Here is a 16231-nt window from a genome sequence, read left to right on the forward strand (position 1 = left end):
TGATGACTCGTGGCAAAATTTCAAAAACTTAAGTGCCATTTTCAGAAATTCCTTTCTCTGCCAACGTTGCACAGGTATTTAGAAACCATAACTTCTCATGGGGCTTATGCCAGCACATAGATGAGTTGAGTGCTATCTTGTTTAGAGTGCATTTGAAACTGGGATGTGACCAGCAGCAATTATTAAATCTTTCTCTCGTTTCTGCTGCTACCACAGAGCCAGCAGAAAATAACTTGTGCTCGTGCCCTGGTACAGTAGCTTACATTCAACCATCTTAGACTAACATTACGCTGAGTAATGAGTTGCTAGTGCAGGAGATGAAAAAGCCACCTTTACCCTCTTTGCTCTGGTAGTTTTCCTGTATACTGGGGGAACATTCAAATACAAATCTGCCTCCCTGACTTTTCTTTGTGCCGCATACGCAGCCCAGGATGAACTTGGCAGACCGGAGAATGTAACCCACGGCCTCGGATCTCAGATGCCGGCGTGGTGGGTTCCCCAAAGGCCCGGCACAAAAAGACATGCTGCAGGAATGATCTGGCTTTTATTTTAGAAGAAAACATAAAAGTTTTGTTGTTGTTTTATTTTGCTAGCTTTTCTTCCTTGAGACCTGCTTCTGACTGAACATATCTGCAAGTCTTTGAAATATATTCTCAAAGATAACTAACCGTAGTGTTCTGTGAAAATACATTTTGATGGAACTTCATTTTCAGGATGTTTCGAAGCTGAGCGCTGCAGAGATCTTTTTATCCATTAAACATGTTGAGTGAAAAGGATGATTTCCATTGGCATCTTGAGTACTTTAAACAAGTTTAACAATGCAGTTTATTCTTCTACTTGATGCATCTTCGCAGGAGTTGGCAAAGAAACCTCCTCTCTTCATTTAGAGCGCTGTGAGGACTGACTTACTACTTTATTCTCTTTCAGCTGGTTACACAGTGTAATGCAAAATACGTGGAATGCTTCAGTGCTCAGAAAGACTGCAACAAAGAGAAGAACAGGAACTCATCAGTCGTGCCGTGTAAGATCGCATCTTCGGTTTGATTACTGCCTAGCGTAACTTTTTATACTGAATTCTCCCACTGTTATGCATGAAAAGGCATAGCCACTAGGAAGGAGAAATGTAATCTTTTGTTCAGACCAAGCTGCCTTGTCTTTCAGAATTACCCTGATGAAACTGAACAAAAGAAAATAGTTACAGTGTCAGCCAGATATACTGTCCGAGTGAAATGTTAATTTGAAGTGCTTAAGAATTTGAATAATTAGGTAGGGGATAAATCTATGGGATACTGAGAGAATTACTTTGATACCACTCCCAGCTCAGGTGAGATCTCCCAGTGTGATTGGCACAAGTTGCTTGTAATTCAGCTACTACACTCAATTTCTGCATGTGAGCCTTCCCCAGATTTGAGGGTATTTAGTGCCCAAGCACACAGTTTCACAGTCATTAATATGGAATCTGTGCCTGGTTGCCAAGTAGTATAAATTTGCACCAGACCAAGCATGGGCACAAGGTCATTCCCATCACATTACCCAGGGCACAGGACATACAGGACAGATGATAGCCAAGCTAGCACAAAGTAGTAATGGCACAGATATGGTCCATCATGAGGTTTGTTAATAAAAAGGGAAGTCATCGGGATAGATCTTAAAAACAAATGTGAACAGGGCAGAAATAGTCTATACGACTTTGCACTGTGTGTCAGGTAGCTGCAGTGATTTCAGTTTGGTGCTTGGGGGCTGTCGGTTGGTTTGAGGGTGGTGTTGAAGCCAGCCCTCAAACACGGAGGAGTACTGAAGGGGTGGTTACCTGTTAGGGAAGGGCTTTGTCTTTGGAGGCTCTCTCCCCCTCCAGCTGGGAGGAGTGAGTGATGGTAGTGCTACGGAGTGGTAGGGAAAACAAAATAAATCAGCTGGGTTTGTGTGCTGCTGGAGACAAATGGAACACTACAGTCAAGAATTACCTGAAATCCCCTGTTATCACTGCATATACTGTTATTTGGTAATTCAGCCTGCTGTGAAAATCTTTGCTATAGTAAAATTTGATTCCTGAAATTACTTTGTCCTTGTGGGAATATTGTGCAACATTCTCTTTTATATCCTGTGTTAGCAGGCAATGCTTTAACGCAGTTAAAGTGCTGGCCTGCTCCTGCGGGAGATGGGAGCTGCAGAGTGTTTGGTTTGTTAACGTCTGAGAAATTCTTACTTTTTGCATTCTGCCATGACCAGACTTTGATCTTTTTTTTCTTTTTTCTCCCTCTGTTTTTTTTAATCTTATAGCTGAGCGTGCTAGAGTGGGCTTGGCACCGCTGCCTGGAATGAAAGGAACAGATTACATTAATGCCTCTTATATCATGGTGAGGAAGCCAACACCTAATTACAAAGTAAAATCAATTCTAAGGTGCTAAATACCAGATGCCTATAATTGTCTTAATTCTGTATGTAATGGCTGTGTATTAACAGATGAGATTTTAACACCTTCCCCATAATGTAAAGCTATTAACTGTGTTTTATTAAAGATTGTTGCCTAAAAAAATTAAATACAAGATGCATTTAGAGGGAATGTGTATTTCCATGAGATACAGTCAAATAAATCCTGGGATTTAGAGTAAATGAAAACAAGAGGGACTCTGCAGAATGGAAATGGAGTTATAAAATTATAGTCTGTGTGAAAATATTGTGGAATAAAATGAAATAGGGTCATTATGTGTCCCCAAAGATGAAATTAATGCTTTAAAAGTATTGAAGGCAGTAAGTAACTGTGTGGTTTGTTTTGCTGCAAAAGGGCTACTACAGGAGTAACGAGTTCATCATAACCCAACATCCGCTGCCACATACGACTAAAGATTTCTGGCGAATGATCTGGGATCACAACGCACAGATCATCGTCATGCTGCCGGACAACCAGAGCCTGGTGAGTTAAACGGTACCGCAGTCACTTAGCCCAGCTGGGCACCAGCGTAGGGTCACTTAGTTGCATGCTATGGCTATTTTCTGGTTGAAAGCAAAGCCAATTTTGGAGCCACCTTCTCAAACTTTGCCAAAAAGACAAGTTCCGAGATGTGGGGCGTGTTTGTTTGCTCTCCCTTTCTGCCGTCACCCCTGGGAAAGACATCCTGAGCTGGAGGGACCACAGTGCTCACAGGCAGCACGCCAGCGATGACGACCTCTGTGAAGGTCCTGAGGGCTGCCTGGCTGGTGGGATGCAAGGCACTGGGGTTACTGGGTGGCCAGGGCCATGGGTAAGGACTTTGAGAGGAGCAGAAATACAAAGCAGGGACAGTAGGATAGTTGCTTGTTTGTCTGGGGGGCTTAAGGCTCAGGCCATGCAAGACTGAGGAAGGTTAAAAATGCTATTTTTGATGAAAGTAAAAAGCAAACATGTATGTTAATTTAAGTGGAAATAATGAGACAGAGAGAGAAGGAGACACAGATGAAGTGCTAATCGCTACTTCCAGCCTTACTAGCATGTCTCAAGAGGGTGCGTTGAAAAGGATTAAGAACTAAACGGTTCATTTTTTCATGCACGTATCACTGAGGTGAACAGACGATTGTAGCTGAGAGTGGGAGAGAAACCACCTTCATTACAGCAGGAAAATAGCAGTCATGAGGGGCTACTAAAGAGGCAGCAGTCGATACGCTTCCTGTGTGCCGCGCGATGAAAGGGACTGCAGGCGCTGCGAGGCAAAGAGCGTTCAGAGAAATCCGATCGAATCAGAAAGCACTAATGAAATGAAAGTGTGTCAGGTGGAAATGAAGAGGCTGATCTTGTCTTTACAAGTACATGAAATAGCTCTGCAGAACAATAGTGATTAAAGGGTAAAGGAGGAACACTGGACTCGGCCACATCCTTTGCAAGGATGCCTGGTCCCTGCTTTCACCTTCACCGTTCCCAGGGTGGAGGCTGGCCAGAAGGACAGTAGCATCCATGCATTGGCTCAGTGTTTGGTGTGGGTTGTTGGCTGGCAAGGAGGGGTGGCACGGGACTGAGACTGTGTCAAGGTGCTGAATGTGTAATGCCAAAGGACAAGCTGATAACGCATGCCGCTGCTGCACGAGGACCCGTCACTTGGCAGGACAGGTCGCTTCCCCGGCGTTCAGCAATATTACGCTGCTTGCTGGTGTCTCTGCACACTGAGGGCAGAATTTTCACAGCACTCAGAGGACTTAGGACTCTAAGTCCCATTTTCAGAATAAACATTTAAGGCCCAAATCTCACCAGTATCTTGCACTTCATGTGCATCAAGGCTCCAGGCCCACAGAAATAAGCCTGGTTTTAAAGACATGCTCGTGGCCGCAGTGGGATGAAGTGGGCTCGTAGCTCATCTTTTCTCACAAGTAAAACACGGGTTGTTCAGAGACGCAGGCGTGCAGTGCCGTGCATGCTGACAGGGTAGCTTCTGTGCTTAAGCTGCAGGGACAGTAGATCCCTGAAGCCAGGAGGAGAAACAAGCTTTGCATGTATGTGATGACAGAGCCTAATTTCTTTTCTCTGCAGTGAATTAGGAATGCACAGTTATTTTTTAAAGAATAGCTTTGACAGTATTTTACCTACACCCTGTCAGTTAGGCTACTTCAGCACTTAGCTTCTTCCACCATTCACAGTCTCACGGAGATTTTATAGTGTCCCTTGAGAAGAGGAGTTTTGCTGGAGGATTTGCATTAAGTTAAGCCAGTGTTTTTTTCAAGGCTAAGAATATTTGGGTTTCTTCCTTTCTCCTCACTCCTCCTCTCGCTCCTAAAAATTCAACCCCTACATAAGTATCCATCAGTCTTCTACCTAGACCTGATCCACAGACCTTCTACTGATACCCTTGAGTTTTGGATTAGACCACAATAAATACAAATTAAAAATGATAAGCAATTAATTTTTAAAGGTCAATGAGTTTTTTTCTAAACAGATATATGTCTTTCATGCAAAACTGTAGGCAGGAGGTAATAAAGCCTGGGATACAATACAAAGGTTAAGTATGAGTGAGCGAAGATAACTATTTCCCTATGAAACCAATTAAAAAGCAGACGTTACCTGTTTGGACACACAAAGGAAGGATCTGGCAGGCTTACTGTCTACTGTAATAGTAAATCTGTTTTAGACAGAAATGGTTTTTAAAGGTCAGCTCCCGATCATCTCTATTTATCAAACCAATTTTTTGATCCACTGGATTTTTCAGTCACACACAAGGTATCTGAAAGGCTGCAGTAGTGTCTTGTTTCATTCCTCCAGGCAGAAGATGAGTTTGTGTACTGGCCAAGTCGTGAGGAATCCATGAACTGTGAGGCCTTTACTGTGACCCTTATCAGCAAAGACAGACTGTGCCTCTCTAATGAAGAGCAAATTATCATCCATGACTTTATCCTTGAAGCTACCCAGGTAAAGTAAAACTCCAAATGTGGGTCTTGGCTTTTCCTCAAAATGTTATTGATGTCATTTAAATATGGAAGAAGAAATGTTCAGAAACAGTTTTGACAAGGATTTACTTGTAAATGCATGTGCATGCACGTTGCTCACGGGGGAAAGGTATTCTTGTTGGCTCCTTCTCCCTCTCACATCTTCTACGTCCAGATAGATTCCTCTAGCTAGTGAGACCGTAGTATTAATTGTTTGTCTTATTCGAAAGTGAAGACACTGGTTTTTCACTTTGAAATCACACAAGTAGATTGAATTATACTTTGTAAAGTACACCAAGATTTACTGTCCTATTTCTGCTTATAAAATTCAGCATTTATAGTTAATTGTTTTGGGGTCTTAATTAAGGGGTTTTACTTAAGCACATTTCTTTTGAGCTATAAACCTGCCTCTAGTTTGCTCTCGGGATTGCAGCTGGATTTTTCTGCACAACATTAGTTTGCAAGCCCTTTGAAATTTGAATTCCTTGGTTGCTCTTCTCTTGTTTGACTTTTGAGCTGTAAGGGCTCTGAGAGAAGGTTTATATGCGTATAAGCCCTGAACTCAAATACAAAATCTATCAGTTAAACCTTTTGTTAAAGTTGCATTATTTTAGCGCATTCGCTGTTACAGAGATGCTAGAGCTGTGCCTCTGTCTTCTTCGTTCTATAGAAACTCTTTTGGAAGAAGAAGGTCTCTCTTCAGTTTGTAGTGAGGCTCTTCCCTCTTTCTACCTGGAGTGGATAAATGTGAAACTGAAGTAGCTAATGCCCAGGCTGGTTTTTCATTGCAGGATGACTACGTTCTGGAAGTCCGCCACTTTCAGTGTCCTAAATGGCCAAACCCAGATGCTCCCATAAGCAGTACCTTTGAACTTATCAATGTAATCAAGGAAGAGGCCTTAACAAGGGATGGCCCCACCATAGTTCATGATGAGTATGTCATCTCTTTTCTCCCATTTATTGGCAGGTTGTACAAGGAGTTGCTCGGCTACAGCTACAGGACACTTGTTAGGATTGATGTCCATTCTTGCATGGAGTGGATGGGGTTTAGTGGTCTAGGGAACAGGATCAGAATATTTAAACTTCCAGGGATGAGGTTTCAGTTGGCAACTGAGGCCAAATACATTTTGCTTGGTGTCGTTTTTATGTTGGTTGTAGTCTTAGGTGGATTCAGAAAGTGAAGCTGTGTTTGCTTTGTAATCATTTTGGGTTCTTCTGCACCTGGAATTATCCCAAACACATCCTACAGCCTGTTTCAGAACACAGCAGAACCCTGGTTTAGATAAGGCTCTGAGCAGCCCAATATGGGCTTATGGAAACCAGTTTCAAAACAGCCCTGAGCTCCTGTCTACCAGCTCGGGTTTAATGTGCCACGCAAGACAGAACAAACTCGGCTCAGCTGTGTCTCAGGATGAGCAGCAGATGTATCTTGTGACAAAGGGCCCAGGTTTTGTGAGAGCAGATTTATTTTTCCTCCTTCTGCTTCCCCAAAAACACTCCAAGGGGCCCATACGGTGCCAAGCGGGAGGGAGGGAGCCCGCTAACACGGGGCCAGCATGCCCCAAAACTTGTCTCCTTTGTGGTGCAGTGGTGAGCATTGTCTTGCCAGCTATGCTTGGGTGCCCAGTTATAAAGGGTGCTAAATATTGCATTGCATATTATTACTTTGCACACGTTATGGAACTGCAAAATACCATTATAGTCAAGCTGGAGCCTGGGTCTAACAGGATCTCTTTGGAGGGACTGTTTCCTGGCGGGCAGAGTGCTTCCCAGAGCCATTCTGCCGTTAAAATCCCAAGGAAGCCCAATTTCTGACACTCCTCGAGTTGCCCTTAGAGCGAACACCAAGCCAGCATAAACAACTGCTATACCTGCAACCCCCCGCGCTCGAGTCCGTTGGACCTTTTGCCATTGCTCCAAAACAGAGTTACTGGGAAAGTCTTGGAAATCTTCACCTTTTGTGCAAAAACATATTACCATACTCTGCTATTTCAGTGGTCAGATCGGCCTTTGTGCTGATGTGTGATTGCATGCTGGTATCTGCCGTTGCTGAAAGAGCTTTCACTTCACATCGGTGTGTTGCTGCTGCAACAGGTTTTTCCCGACAGACTCCTGCAAATGGTGCCTTGGGCTGCAGCAAGTAGTTTTTCTCCCACCGTCTCCTGCCTTGCTAACGCACAGTGTAAGCTCTGTTGCCTGTTGCCAGCACTGATTAATTCCAGGCTAGTTTTAATATTCATGCTTTGGGTAGTCTGAAGTGAGGTTTTGCTACTCTTGCAGTATTTAAGATTATGTTTTACAAAATTAGAACCATTATTGATTTGGGCATTTCATGCTAGACCCAAAAAAAAAAAATAATCAAAATCGCATTCCAACAGTGCTGAGTCATTCTTTCTGTAAATTGCTTTTTTGGTTTATTTGTCATATTCAATGATTTTATTTTTGTGCCTAATACATAACGTGGATTCTGCTTTTCATTGGAGCCTAAGCAAATGTAGCTGAAAATGAAAATTTCCCTTTACTGCATGCAACAACTATATCACATAATCCACTAATAATTACAACTGTAGATTAATTCCAAATATATGAATTTGCAGATACTAAATGCATGTGGTATTTAGGAAGTACATGGTGGAGTGAACTCAATAACAACATTTCAAAGAAGTTCAGAAATTCCAACTTGAGACAGTTGTCAAGATTTTCAAATATAACTGCCCATATGTACACAACTAGATAAAGATTTGCTGCATAATTGTCCAAGAGAAAAGCCTTTAGATTCTTGGGAGCTGGAGGTTATCAGCCCAAGTAAAAATGAGGCCATTAGACCCTCAGAAGTATTTAGTTGTGTCCCATCAGGCACAAGCAGTGGCCACTTTGTCCACTGTCCCTGTAGACGATCAGTCACAGCCATCTGTATAGTTCTGCAGAAGCTCTGCTTCTTCTTCTATAGACTTCATCAAATATAGCAGATCTATTGTGATCTGATTTCTGTTTCCCATTTCTAGGCAAATTGAGTTTGCAAAAATCACACGAAATTAAGTCAGCATATGTCTTGATTTCCACAGGAATGTTGTAAAAAATGCTAGTGGTAATCTTATGATACCAGATGGCATTGCAGCACTTGCCGATTATTTAAGTTTCCACGTACAGCTCTCCAAACGGTTTACAGAGCAAGTCAGCACCAATGTCCCCTTTTACAGGTGGGGACATTTAGACACAGACTTTCTCAAAGTCAGAGAGCAAACCCATAGCAAAGCCAGGACAGCACTGCAGTCTCCCGTGTACTGGGAGAGCAGAGGACAGCTGAGGCTCCTCAGAAGCAGTTAGGAGCCCCTGTTGCTTAGGATCCTCTATCCCATGCCCCGCAACCGCACGCATGATTCAAGCACACCCAGAGATTTAGCAGCAGTCAGATTTCTACCTGACCGGTATCTCAAGGACCCATTGATTCACGCTGCTGACGAATAACCGTTGCTCGGGTTCTTGTTACGTGACAGCACAGCTCAGCTCTTCAGAATCTGTAATGTCTCTGGGGTGCCCAGCTCGGGGATGTTGCCTTTTGCCAGTGAATCAGAGCTAAGGAAGACTTTGAGATGTGCCCCATTTACTTGTGAGCACCTCATATCCGTGTTAGTTTTCTATAATTGTCAGATGTGGAGGAAGAGGCAAAGTCTCATTTCTTTCTAATCGTTTATGTTTTGCTTGAGCTCCCACTAATGAATTTAAAATACGCTCAGCTATAATGCAGATGCTTTCAGTACATGTGGCATGCGAGAACTGATTGCAGTGTTATACTCTCCAGGCTGGGAACTTTTAAATGGCTCACGTTCTTCTGCTGATACAGTTCTTTGTATTGAATACTGCAGATATCCCGAGATGACTGGTGTACCATCAAATTTCTTCTGTAAATTAAAATGACTAAAAATTAGCCAGTATAAAACAAGCATTTAATAGATACCAAGATGAACTACAGTAATCAAATAAGACTATATCAACAGTTTCGTGGCTCTGTGCCGGCGCCCAGCTATGTTTCTGCGTATCTTATCATTTTGGTGTGGTTTTTCAGGTATGGAGCTGTGTCGGCGGGAACGCTATGTGCCCTTACCACTCTGTCCCAGCAGCTGGAGAATGAAAATGCTGTCGATGTTTTCCAGGTGGCAAAGATGATAAATCTTATGCGGCCTGGAGTATTTACAGACATTGTAAGTCTTTAAATGGAATATAAATGGATAGTTTACAAGGCTGTTATCTGAGACCAAAAGCATGAACTAAAACACACGTTCTGTGTGTTATCAAGCCCTACTGCATCTGCTACCAAGCAGAATTTGCATTTGGGCTTTTTTTGTGTAGTTGTCATTTTTTATAAACCTCAAACCCAGACTGTAAGTCTCTGATGTGCAGTTAAGCTTATTTCTCATACAGTTAGGGGGCCTCCGTACAGGCAGCCCTAGCAGAGAAGGACCTTTCAGCTTGTCATCATCCCCCTGCCAGCCCCGTAAGTTAAGCTGTGCTATTTAAACCCGGCACGTTGTGATCTGAAGGGTTGCAGCAGGGCAGGTAGAGCTGCAGGGAGATAAAGCTTCAGGAGAGGGGCTCTTCACTGGAGGTATTTAAAAGAAGGGTAGACGTGGTGCTCGAGGACATGGTTTAGTGGTGGACTTGGCAGTGACAGGTTAACGGTTGGACTCGATGATCTTAAGGGTCTTTTCCAACCTTAACGATTCTGTGATTCTGTGATTCTGTGATTCACTCAGCGTGCAGCAAGAGCAGCACCCTTGTCTCGGGGTGCGTGGCTCTGCTGGGACGAGGGAACAACCTGGGGCTGAGCTGTGGGCTCGGGTATTGTCCTGCCCTCCTGTAGTGTTTAATAATACATCAGGAATAATATGATCTACCCAAAACTGGACTTTTGGGTTGGCAAGGTTAAACTAGATTAACAGAGGTAATTGCTCTCTAAGTCTTTTTCTTTGCTATATGTATGCTTCTAGTAACGAATATCCATGACCTTCCCTGGAAATGCCAAATTTCAGTGCCACTCGCTTATGTAGACTGAAAGGATTGAAATAACTTAACTTTTCTTTTCCAGGAACAGTACCAGTTTCTTTATAAGGCAATGCTAAGCTTGGTCAGCACTAAGGAAAATGGAAACGGTCCCATGACGCTGGACAAAAATGGTGCTGTGATGGCCAGTGACGAATCTGATCCCGCAGAAAGCATGGAGTCTCTTGTCTAATTGGAAACCTGAAAAGGCACTTAATTTGTAGAACTTCTGAAGACTGAGTGAACTTTTTTGAGGCCTTTTTTGCCAGACTCTAGGTTATACAATAACCCAATTACTTTTTTACACTGATAAAAGTTTTGATATTTATTTTTGCCATTTTATGTCTTAATGGTATCCTACTGAGCATTTGCACCTCTGTTTATTTCACACAGTGAAACGCAATTTTATCTAGTTTGCACTATATGATCAGTGTTACTGCCTATAATATTCTAATACAAGACAAGCCCTGATGTGACATTCCATGACAACAAATATACGCTTTTTCTCTTTTGTTTAAATGCAGTGAAGTTTTGCTAACTACAGTGACCCTCAAATCTTAAATCTTGAATGCTAGGCCAGATGGATTCTTTCTACGACAGATACTGTACCCCTTCATGCCATATTTATTATTTTAATGATCACGTCACAGTTTTGGTAACGGTATTCTGCATTCCAGTGGAGTGGATGAGCAGTGTTCATCCTTTCTTGACAAAACGTGGCAGGCGATTGTTAGCTACAGGGAAGGTCTAATAGCCTTGTGGAGCTGAAAGAATTCTTTTGTATTGTTTCAAATTGCTGTTTTGTACACTTACAGGCCCAAGACTTGCTTCACATGGAATATATAAATTACATACAATATAATTATGAATTAGATGCAATTCATATGTGGGACGCGGCGATAGGTTTTGAATTTACAATTTCAAAGTTTGCCCCCGTATTCAGAAAAATGTCGATTTTAGTTTTTAACCAGCCCTATGATGGGAAAATATTTTGGTTTTATTCTCATCAGAGCCAATACAGTGAGAAATCTGCTACAACCCAAAATCAGACCTGTTTTCAGATATATTGAAGGTAGCAATACTTTACATTACTAAGCTATTCAATATTTTAAACACATTAATTTCCTTACTATTTCTTGAATATGACCTCACACCTAATGGTATGTTACATGATGACAGGCGTTTCTTAATTTCATAACTGTTAGATGCCATTTTTACAGGTGTGTAATTTTCATACTTTAGTGCTAAAACATAAAGTACTGATCCATATTTACTGGTGAAGCAAACTAATAAAAAAACTACCTATAAAGTTACATTCTCCCTCTTTTTTTTGCCAGACTAATTCTTTAGCACAAACCTAGCTTATTGTGTTTTCCCTCCCACACCGATAAAATGGTTTCCCCCAGATTATATAAATAATTGAATTATTGTTTGGAGCATTTAAGTATACATCATCACTGGCTCCCTTTTCCTTTGTATTTGGTCACAATTCAACAAGGTCCATCCCCATTTAAAAAGAGAAGTAAGCACATACTTAATTCTCCTGAAAATTAAAGCTAATCGTGTCCTTCATAGCTCGGCTGAGTAGGGAGGGGTTATTGAATCTGCCTTGAAAAGGAAATACATCATTTCAACCATCCTGACGTTTGGTATACAAGTTAAAGGCACTATCCCTTATATATGGCATTAATTTCTTTGCTTTTAAATTTCAACTGCACAAAACATATTGTCATTTTTCAGGACTTGTCAAAATTTTACAGCGTATTTTCCATTTAAATGTAAACCTGTTAATTTCTGACAGTCCGGTCTTGCTGAAATACAGACATTTGGCAAGGCAAACCCCACTTCTTCTCTTGGAGGGGAGGGCAGGGAGGAAGCTTAGCTAAGAGGAAGGTTCTGTGCGTTTTCACACGCAAGGAAGCTGAAAGCGAACTGCTTAAAATTGTATCGAGAGTAGGTATTTTCGTTCAGAACCTCACGAGGTACCAGCTGATACGGCCTCACTGAGCAGAGGAGCTATGCAAACTGGTATGTGCTAACATCTGGCCTTTTTATTTTTAATAAGGGAAAGATTTCCTAGTATAGATACACTTGATTAATTCAACACCAAAGTATTTAGGAATTCATCAGCAACCTTTTACATAGTCACCTTTTACTTCTCAGTTTGTTGAATCCCTCCGTACAAGTGATCCAAATAAGTGCTAGTGCTGAGCCGTGTAATATATCCATGGTTAACGTAAGGCAATCCCATGCCCAGCACCGGCCAGTCCAAATAAAAAATGTGCAAAATATTTCAAAAGATGGCTTTGTAGTTTGCATCCCCTTTGCACTGGGACAGCCCAGCACCCAGGAGGGAGTCAGTTAATGTCTGGTAGGAGTTAAGCCTGGCTCTGCAGTCGCCACAGCCCAGTAACAAGAATTAAGTAAATTTTCCAGTACTGCTGCCTGCAAGGGCTGGAGGGTGTTGCTGAGTGGCCTGCTGGCCAGCGTCCAGCAGAGGCTGGGGAGCCCCCCTTGCGTCCCAGTGGTGATCCTGGCCTCGGGCAATTCCGGCTGGTAGCACAAAGGGACTCTGATGAGTTGGATCAGTTGAATCTGAAGTATTTAAGTTCCCGGGGAGGTGTAGGGAGAAGTTAAGAATTCAAACCCTGACAAGAGCTAAGTGACAGAAAGATTACTGCAGGCATCAAGAGGGCTGGATTTGTTCAGTACTTTCAGCTGATTACTTTTCATTTCACTGGCGTGATGGAAGATAACTGTGGTTCGTGACACACTGCCTGAATATCCTTGGTTTAATCCCTTACCTTCTCACAAGTTTTAAAAATCAATGAAAGAAGGCTGTGGGGGTTGAACTTTGGTAAACGCTTTGGAAATCCATGCATTTGCATTGGCATTTTCCCACACCTGAAATACTTGCTTGGGGTTTAATCCATGGGGAAATAATTTACACTGATGTTCTATGAGTTCTCCATGGATTTTTTCTTAAGGGGGCTGAAGCTGTGTGTTAAGTGCTGTGCTGACAGTCAGGTAGCCAATAGATGGTAATGATGCATTAGGCTTGGAGTGGATGAAGCTAGGAATTGCTTGTGAAGGTCAGGATTGAGAGCGCGTAAGAACGAAACCTATCCTGCTGTAAGCAGCTGCAGTTCTGCTCTCTTACATGGATTTGCACCTCTTTCCCTGGGACTGAGCGAGACTGGCAGAAGGAGTGAGTGTGCGTTCAGAGATCCGCGCTTGTAAAGCCCCGCTGAGATGCTCTCGGGAGTCCCTCTGGCCAAAGGCCCGCTCTGCGCATCGCAACCTTGCTTTTGGCACACCAAGCCCCCCGCCCCCCGTAACCACTTCTTGGCGTTCGGTCGGGATGGCTTTCAAGCATCAGAAGTTCCCAGACAATGCGCAGGCCTGCAAATTAAGAGAACCTGAGTATATCCCATAGCTATAAAACGTGGTCCTCAGCACCAGCCCTGAGAAATAAGGAAATAAAGGACTGAAGTACACGTGCATGTGTGTGTCTACATTTCAAAAATATGATGTCTCCATGTCTTGCATGTGTACTGCGCCCACAGACCGTGTGAAAGACATAAAAGACTTCTGTGCGTTGAGCCCGTAAGAGCAGCCAAGCTTTCCAAGAGGGAATGCTTGGAAAGCTGCTGTGTCATCTTAACGTCTAAAATGGGTGACAGTCTCAGCCGAATGCCCCCTCCTAGGAGCGCTCCTGTCCGTGACCTTGGCATCGGTAGGCAGGTCTGGAGAGCCAGCAGGACCGCGCAGGCTAAGCGCCGATTCTTCTGCAGGACCAAGGCCTAAAGAACGTTCATTTTAAACAGCGTTTGTCCTTAGTATTTCACAGTGTCTGTTTCCAAATATGAATTTAGGAACAGGAAAAAGAAAAATCCCAAACCCTTAAACTACTCCTTGTATGTGACTGTTTCCGTACGGTGGGTCTGTTCTAGGTTAGTGGAATCATTTACAGGATCTGCAAAATTTCACTTGTCTTTCCCGTTTTCTGACTGCTTGAACCCAGAGTGATACATTGGAACATTAGGAGAAGAATCTTTATGACACAGCACAACTGCCTTCTTATTAATCTTTTTTTAAGCTGATATATTTTATTTAAAAGCTAAAAAATATAGATATCGATTCTACCAAAGATACATACTACTAATTCTCAGCAAAACAAAACCAACTTAATTTAAAAAAAAAAATTAAAACATACTTGTCTTAAAGATTTAGCAGTCTTTCTCAAATTCTTGTCTTCTGACATCAGATCTTGTGTTCTGAAGTTTATGTTCAAATGGTGCCAGTGAACTTTTATATGAAGGGAAAATGCCTATTTGTTAATCCACTGCATTGCTCTTCTTTTTCTTTTTCTTTTCTTTTTTTTTTTTACAGATGTAATTCAACTCTTACTGTTACCCCTTTGCTCTTCTTCTCTTTGTTGCCATTCTAACAATGTGAACTACATTGGCTTTACTTATCAAAGGAGAAGGAATGCAAAAATAAAGAAAGAGAAGGAACTGTAATGAAGAGATTTGGCCTCTACTTTGTCTTAGCTGTTAAACTGTTTTTAGTGTTTTTGTTAACTATTTGCAAAGGGAAGCATTTTCTACAGAGGATAATTAATTTCAAGAAAAATGTCTTGAGTTTTAAGAATAAACGTCTCCAAAAGAGGAGATAGTCAATTTTATACAATGTCACAACTCTCCAACATTTGGGGTAGTGACTTCTTTTGTTTTGTTAGAACATTTGAAACTAGCAAGCAGCCATTGTTTCTAAAGACCGAAGCATTCATGTGTACTCCTATTTTCTTTTCCTTCATTTTTAAAATAGCAAAGTCATTAAAACTGTAAATATTTTGTTGCTTGGATAAGCATCTTCTGGGAACTTTGTATCTATGGTATATAATCATAGAATTTTATATTTTCATATAAAGCTAATTTTTTTCTAGTTTCACCTCCTTCCTAGTTCTGTGGTGACTATGTGAATACATCCCTTCTGTGTATCGAGGTAGTGAGACACCATCAGCACACTCCAAAAAAGATTTCCACACATGTCATTTCTTTGGGGCAGTGATTGTGAAAGTTGGATTTTTTTATTTTTTTTGGATTCCATTGTCAGTGTGTGCAATAGGAATTAGACTTAGCCAGTCACTGGATACGTTTGTCTCATTGATCCATTCAGAAAAAAAAAATGTGGTGTTTGGTTTGGGGAGGGGGTGGGAGGGAGTATTTTGAGGGAGATTTTTTGTTCGTTTTGTTTTGGTTTTTGTTTGGGGTTTTTTTGTAACTTGAAGAATCTTCTTTTTGTTATGTTAAACTATATCAAATCATTCTATTATAGTGTTATTTAATATGTAAATTGTATTGCTATACATAAAATAAAGTATGGTTTTTGATGTATTTACAGACTTCTTCCTTATTTGCATCAAATACACATCCAGAACAGATGCACGAGTCAGTATTTCATCGTCCCAGGCGTGCAGGAAGAAAGATGAGATCCAAGGCCTGCTTTAATTAGATCTCAAATTTCCAAGCAGTACTCAGCTGGGACCTGTCTCTCAGTCACTTGACAGCGGAGATCACCATTCCCTTCTTAATTGTCTCCGACTATTCGAGAGCTTCCAGTAACCCCCTTCCCTCTCCACCACTGCTCCTCCCCAGACTGCTGTGACCCATCAAAGTCCCTTTTGGAAGGGGGATTGTCTCCATTCAGCACGGGACCTCAGAGCCTGAGCTTTATTGCCAGCTCCTTTAGTCAGGCACTGGCACAGGCTGCCCAGGGAAGTGGTTGAGTCCCCATCCCT

At 42.0% G+C, this 16231-nt stretch overlaps 1 protein-coding gene across 1 annotated transcript in view; it reads left to right on the forward strand.

Annotated features, from left to right (window-relative positions):
• Nucleotides 1–11882, forward strand: part of PTPRG (protein tyrosine phosphatase receptor type G) — a 415182-nt gene extending 403300 nt beyond the window's left edge. Inside the window, exons 23-29 of the mRNA XM_082322783.1 lie at nt 928–1021; nt 2281–2357; nt 2786–2914; nt 5225–5371; nt 6180–6322; nt 9455–9590; nt 10475–11882. Coding sequence (XP_082178909.1) covers nt 928–1021; nt 2281–2357; nt 2786–2914; nt 5225–5371; nt 6180–6322; nt 9455–9590; nt 10475–10621 — 873 coding nt within the window. The 3' untranslated portion in view covers nt 10622–11882. The remainder of the gene's footprint in view (nt 1–927; nt 1022–2280; nt 2358–2785; nt 2915–5224; nt 5372–6179; nt 6323–9454; nt 9591–10474) is intronic.
• Nucleotides 11883–16231: the final 4349 nt, after the last annotated feature.

Source organism: Platalea leucorodia (genome assembly GCF_965183815.1).
Source record: "Platalea leucorodia genome assembly, chromosome: 9".
Classification (NCBI taxonomy): domain Eukaryota; kingdom Metazoa; phylum Chordata; class Aves; order Pelecaniformes; family Threskiornithidae; genus Platalea; species Platalea leucorodia.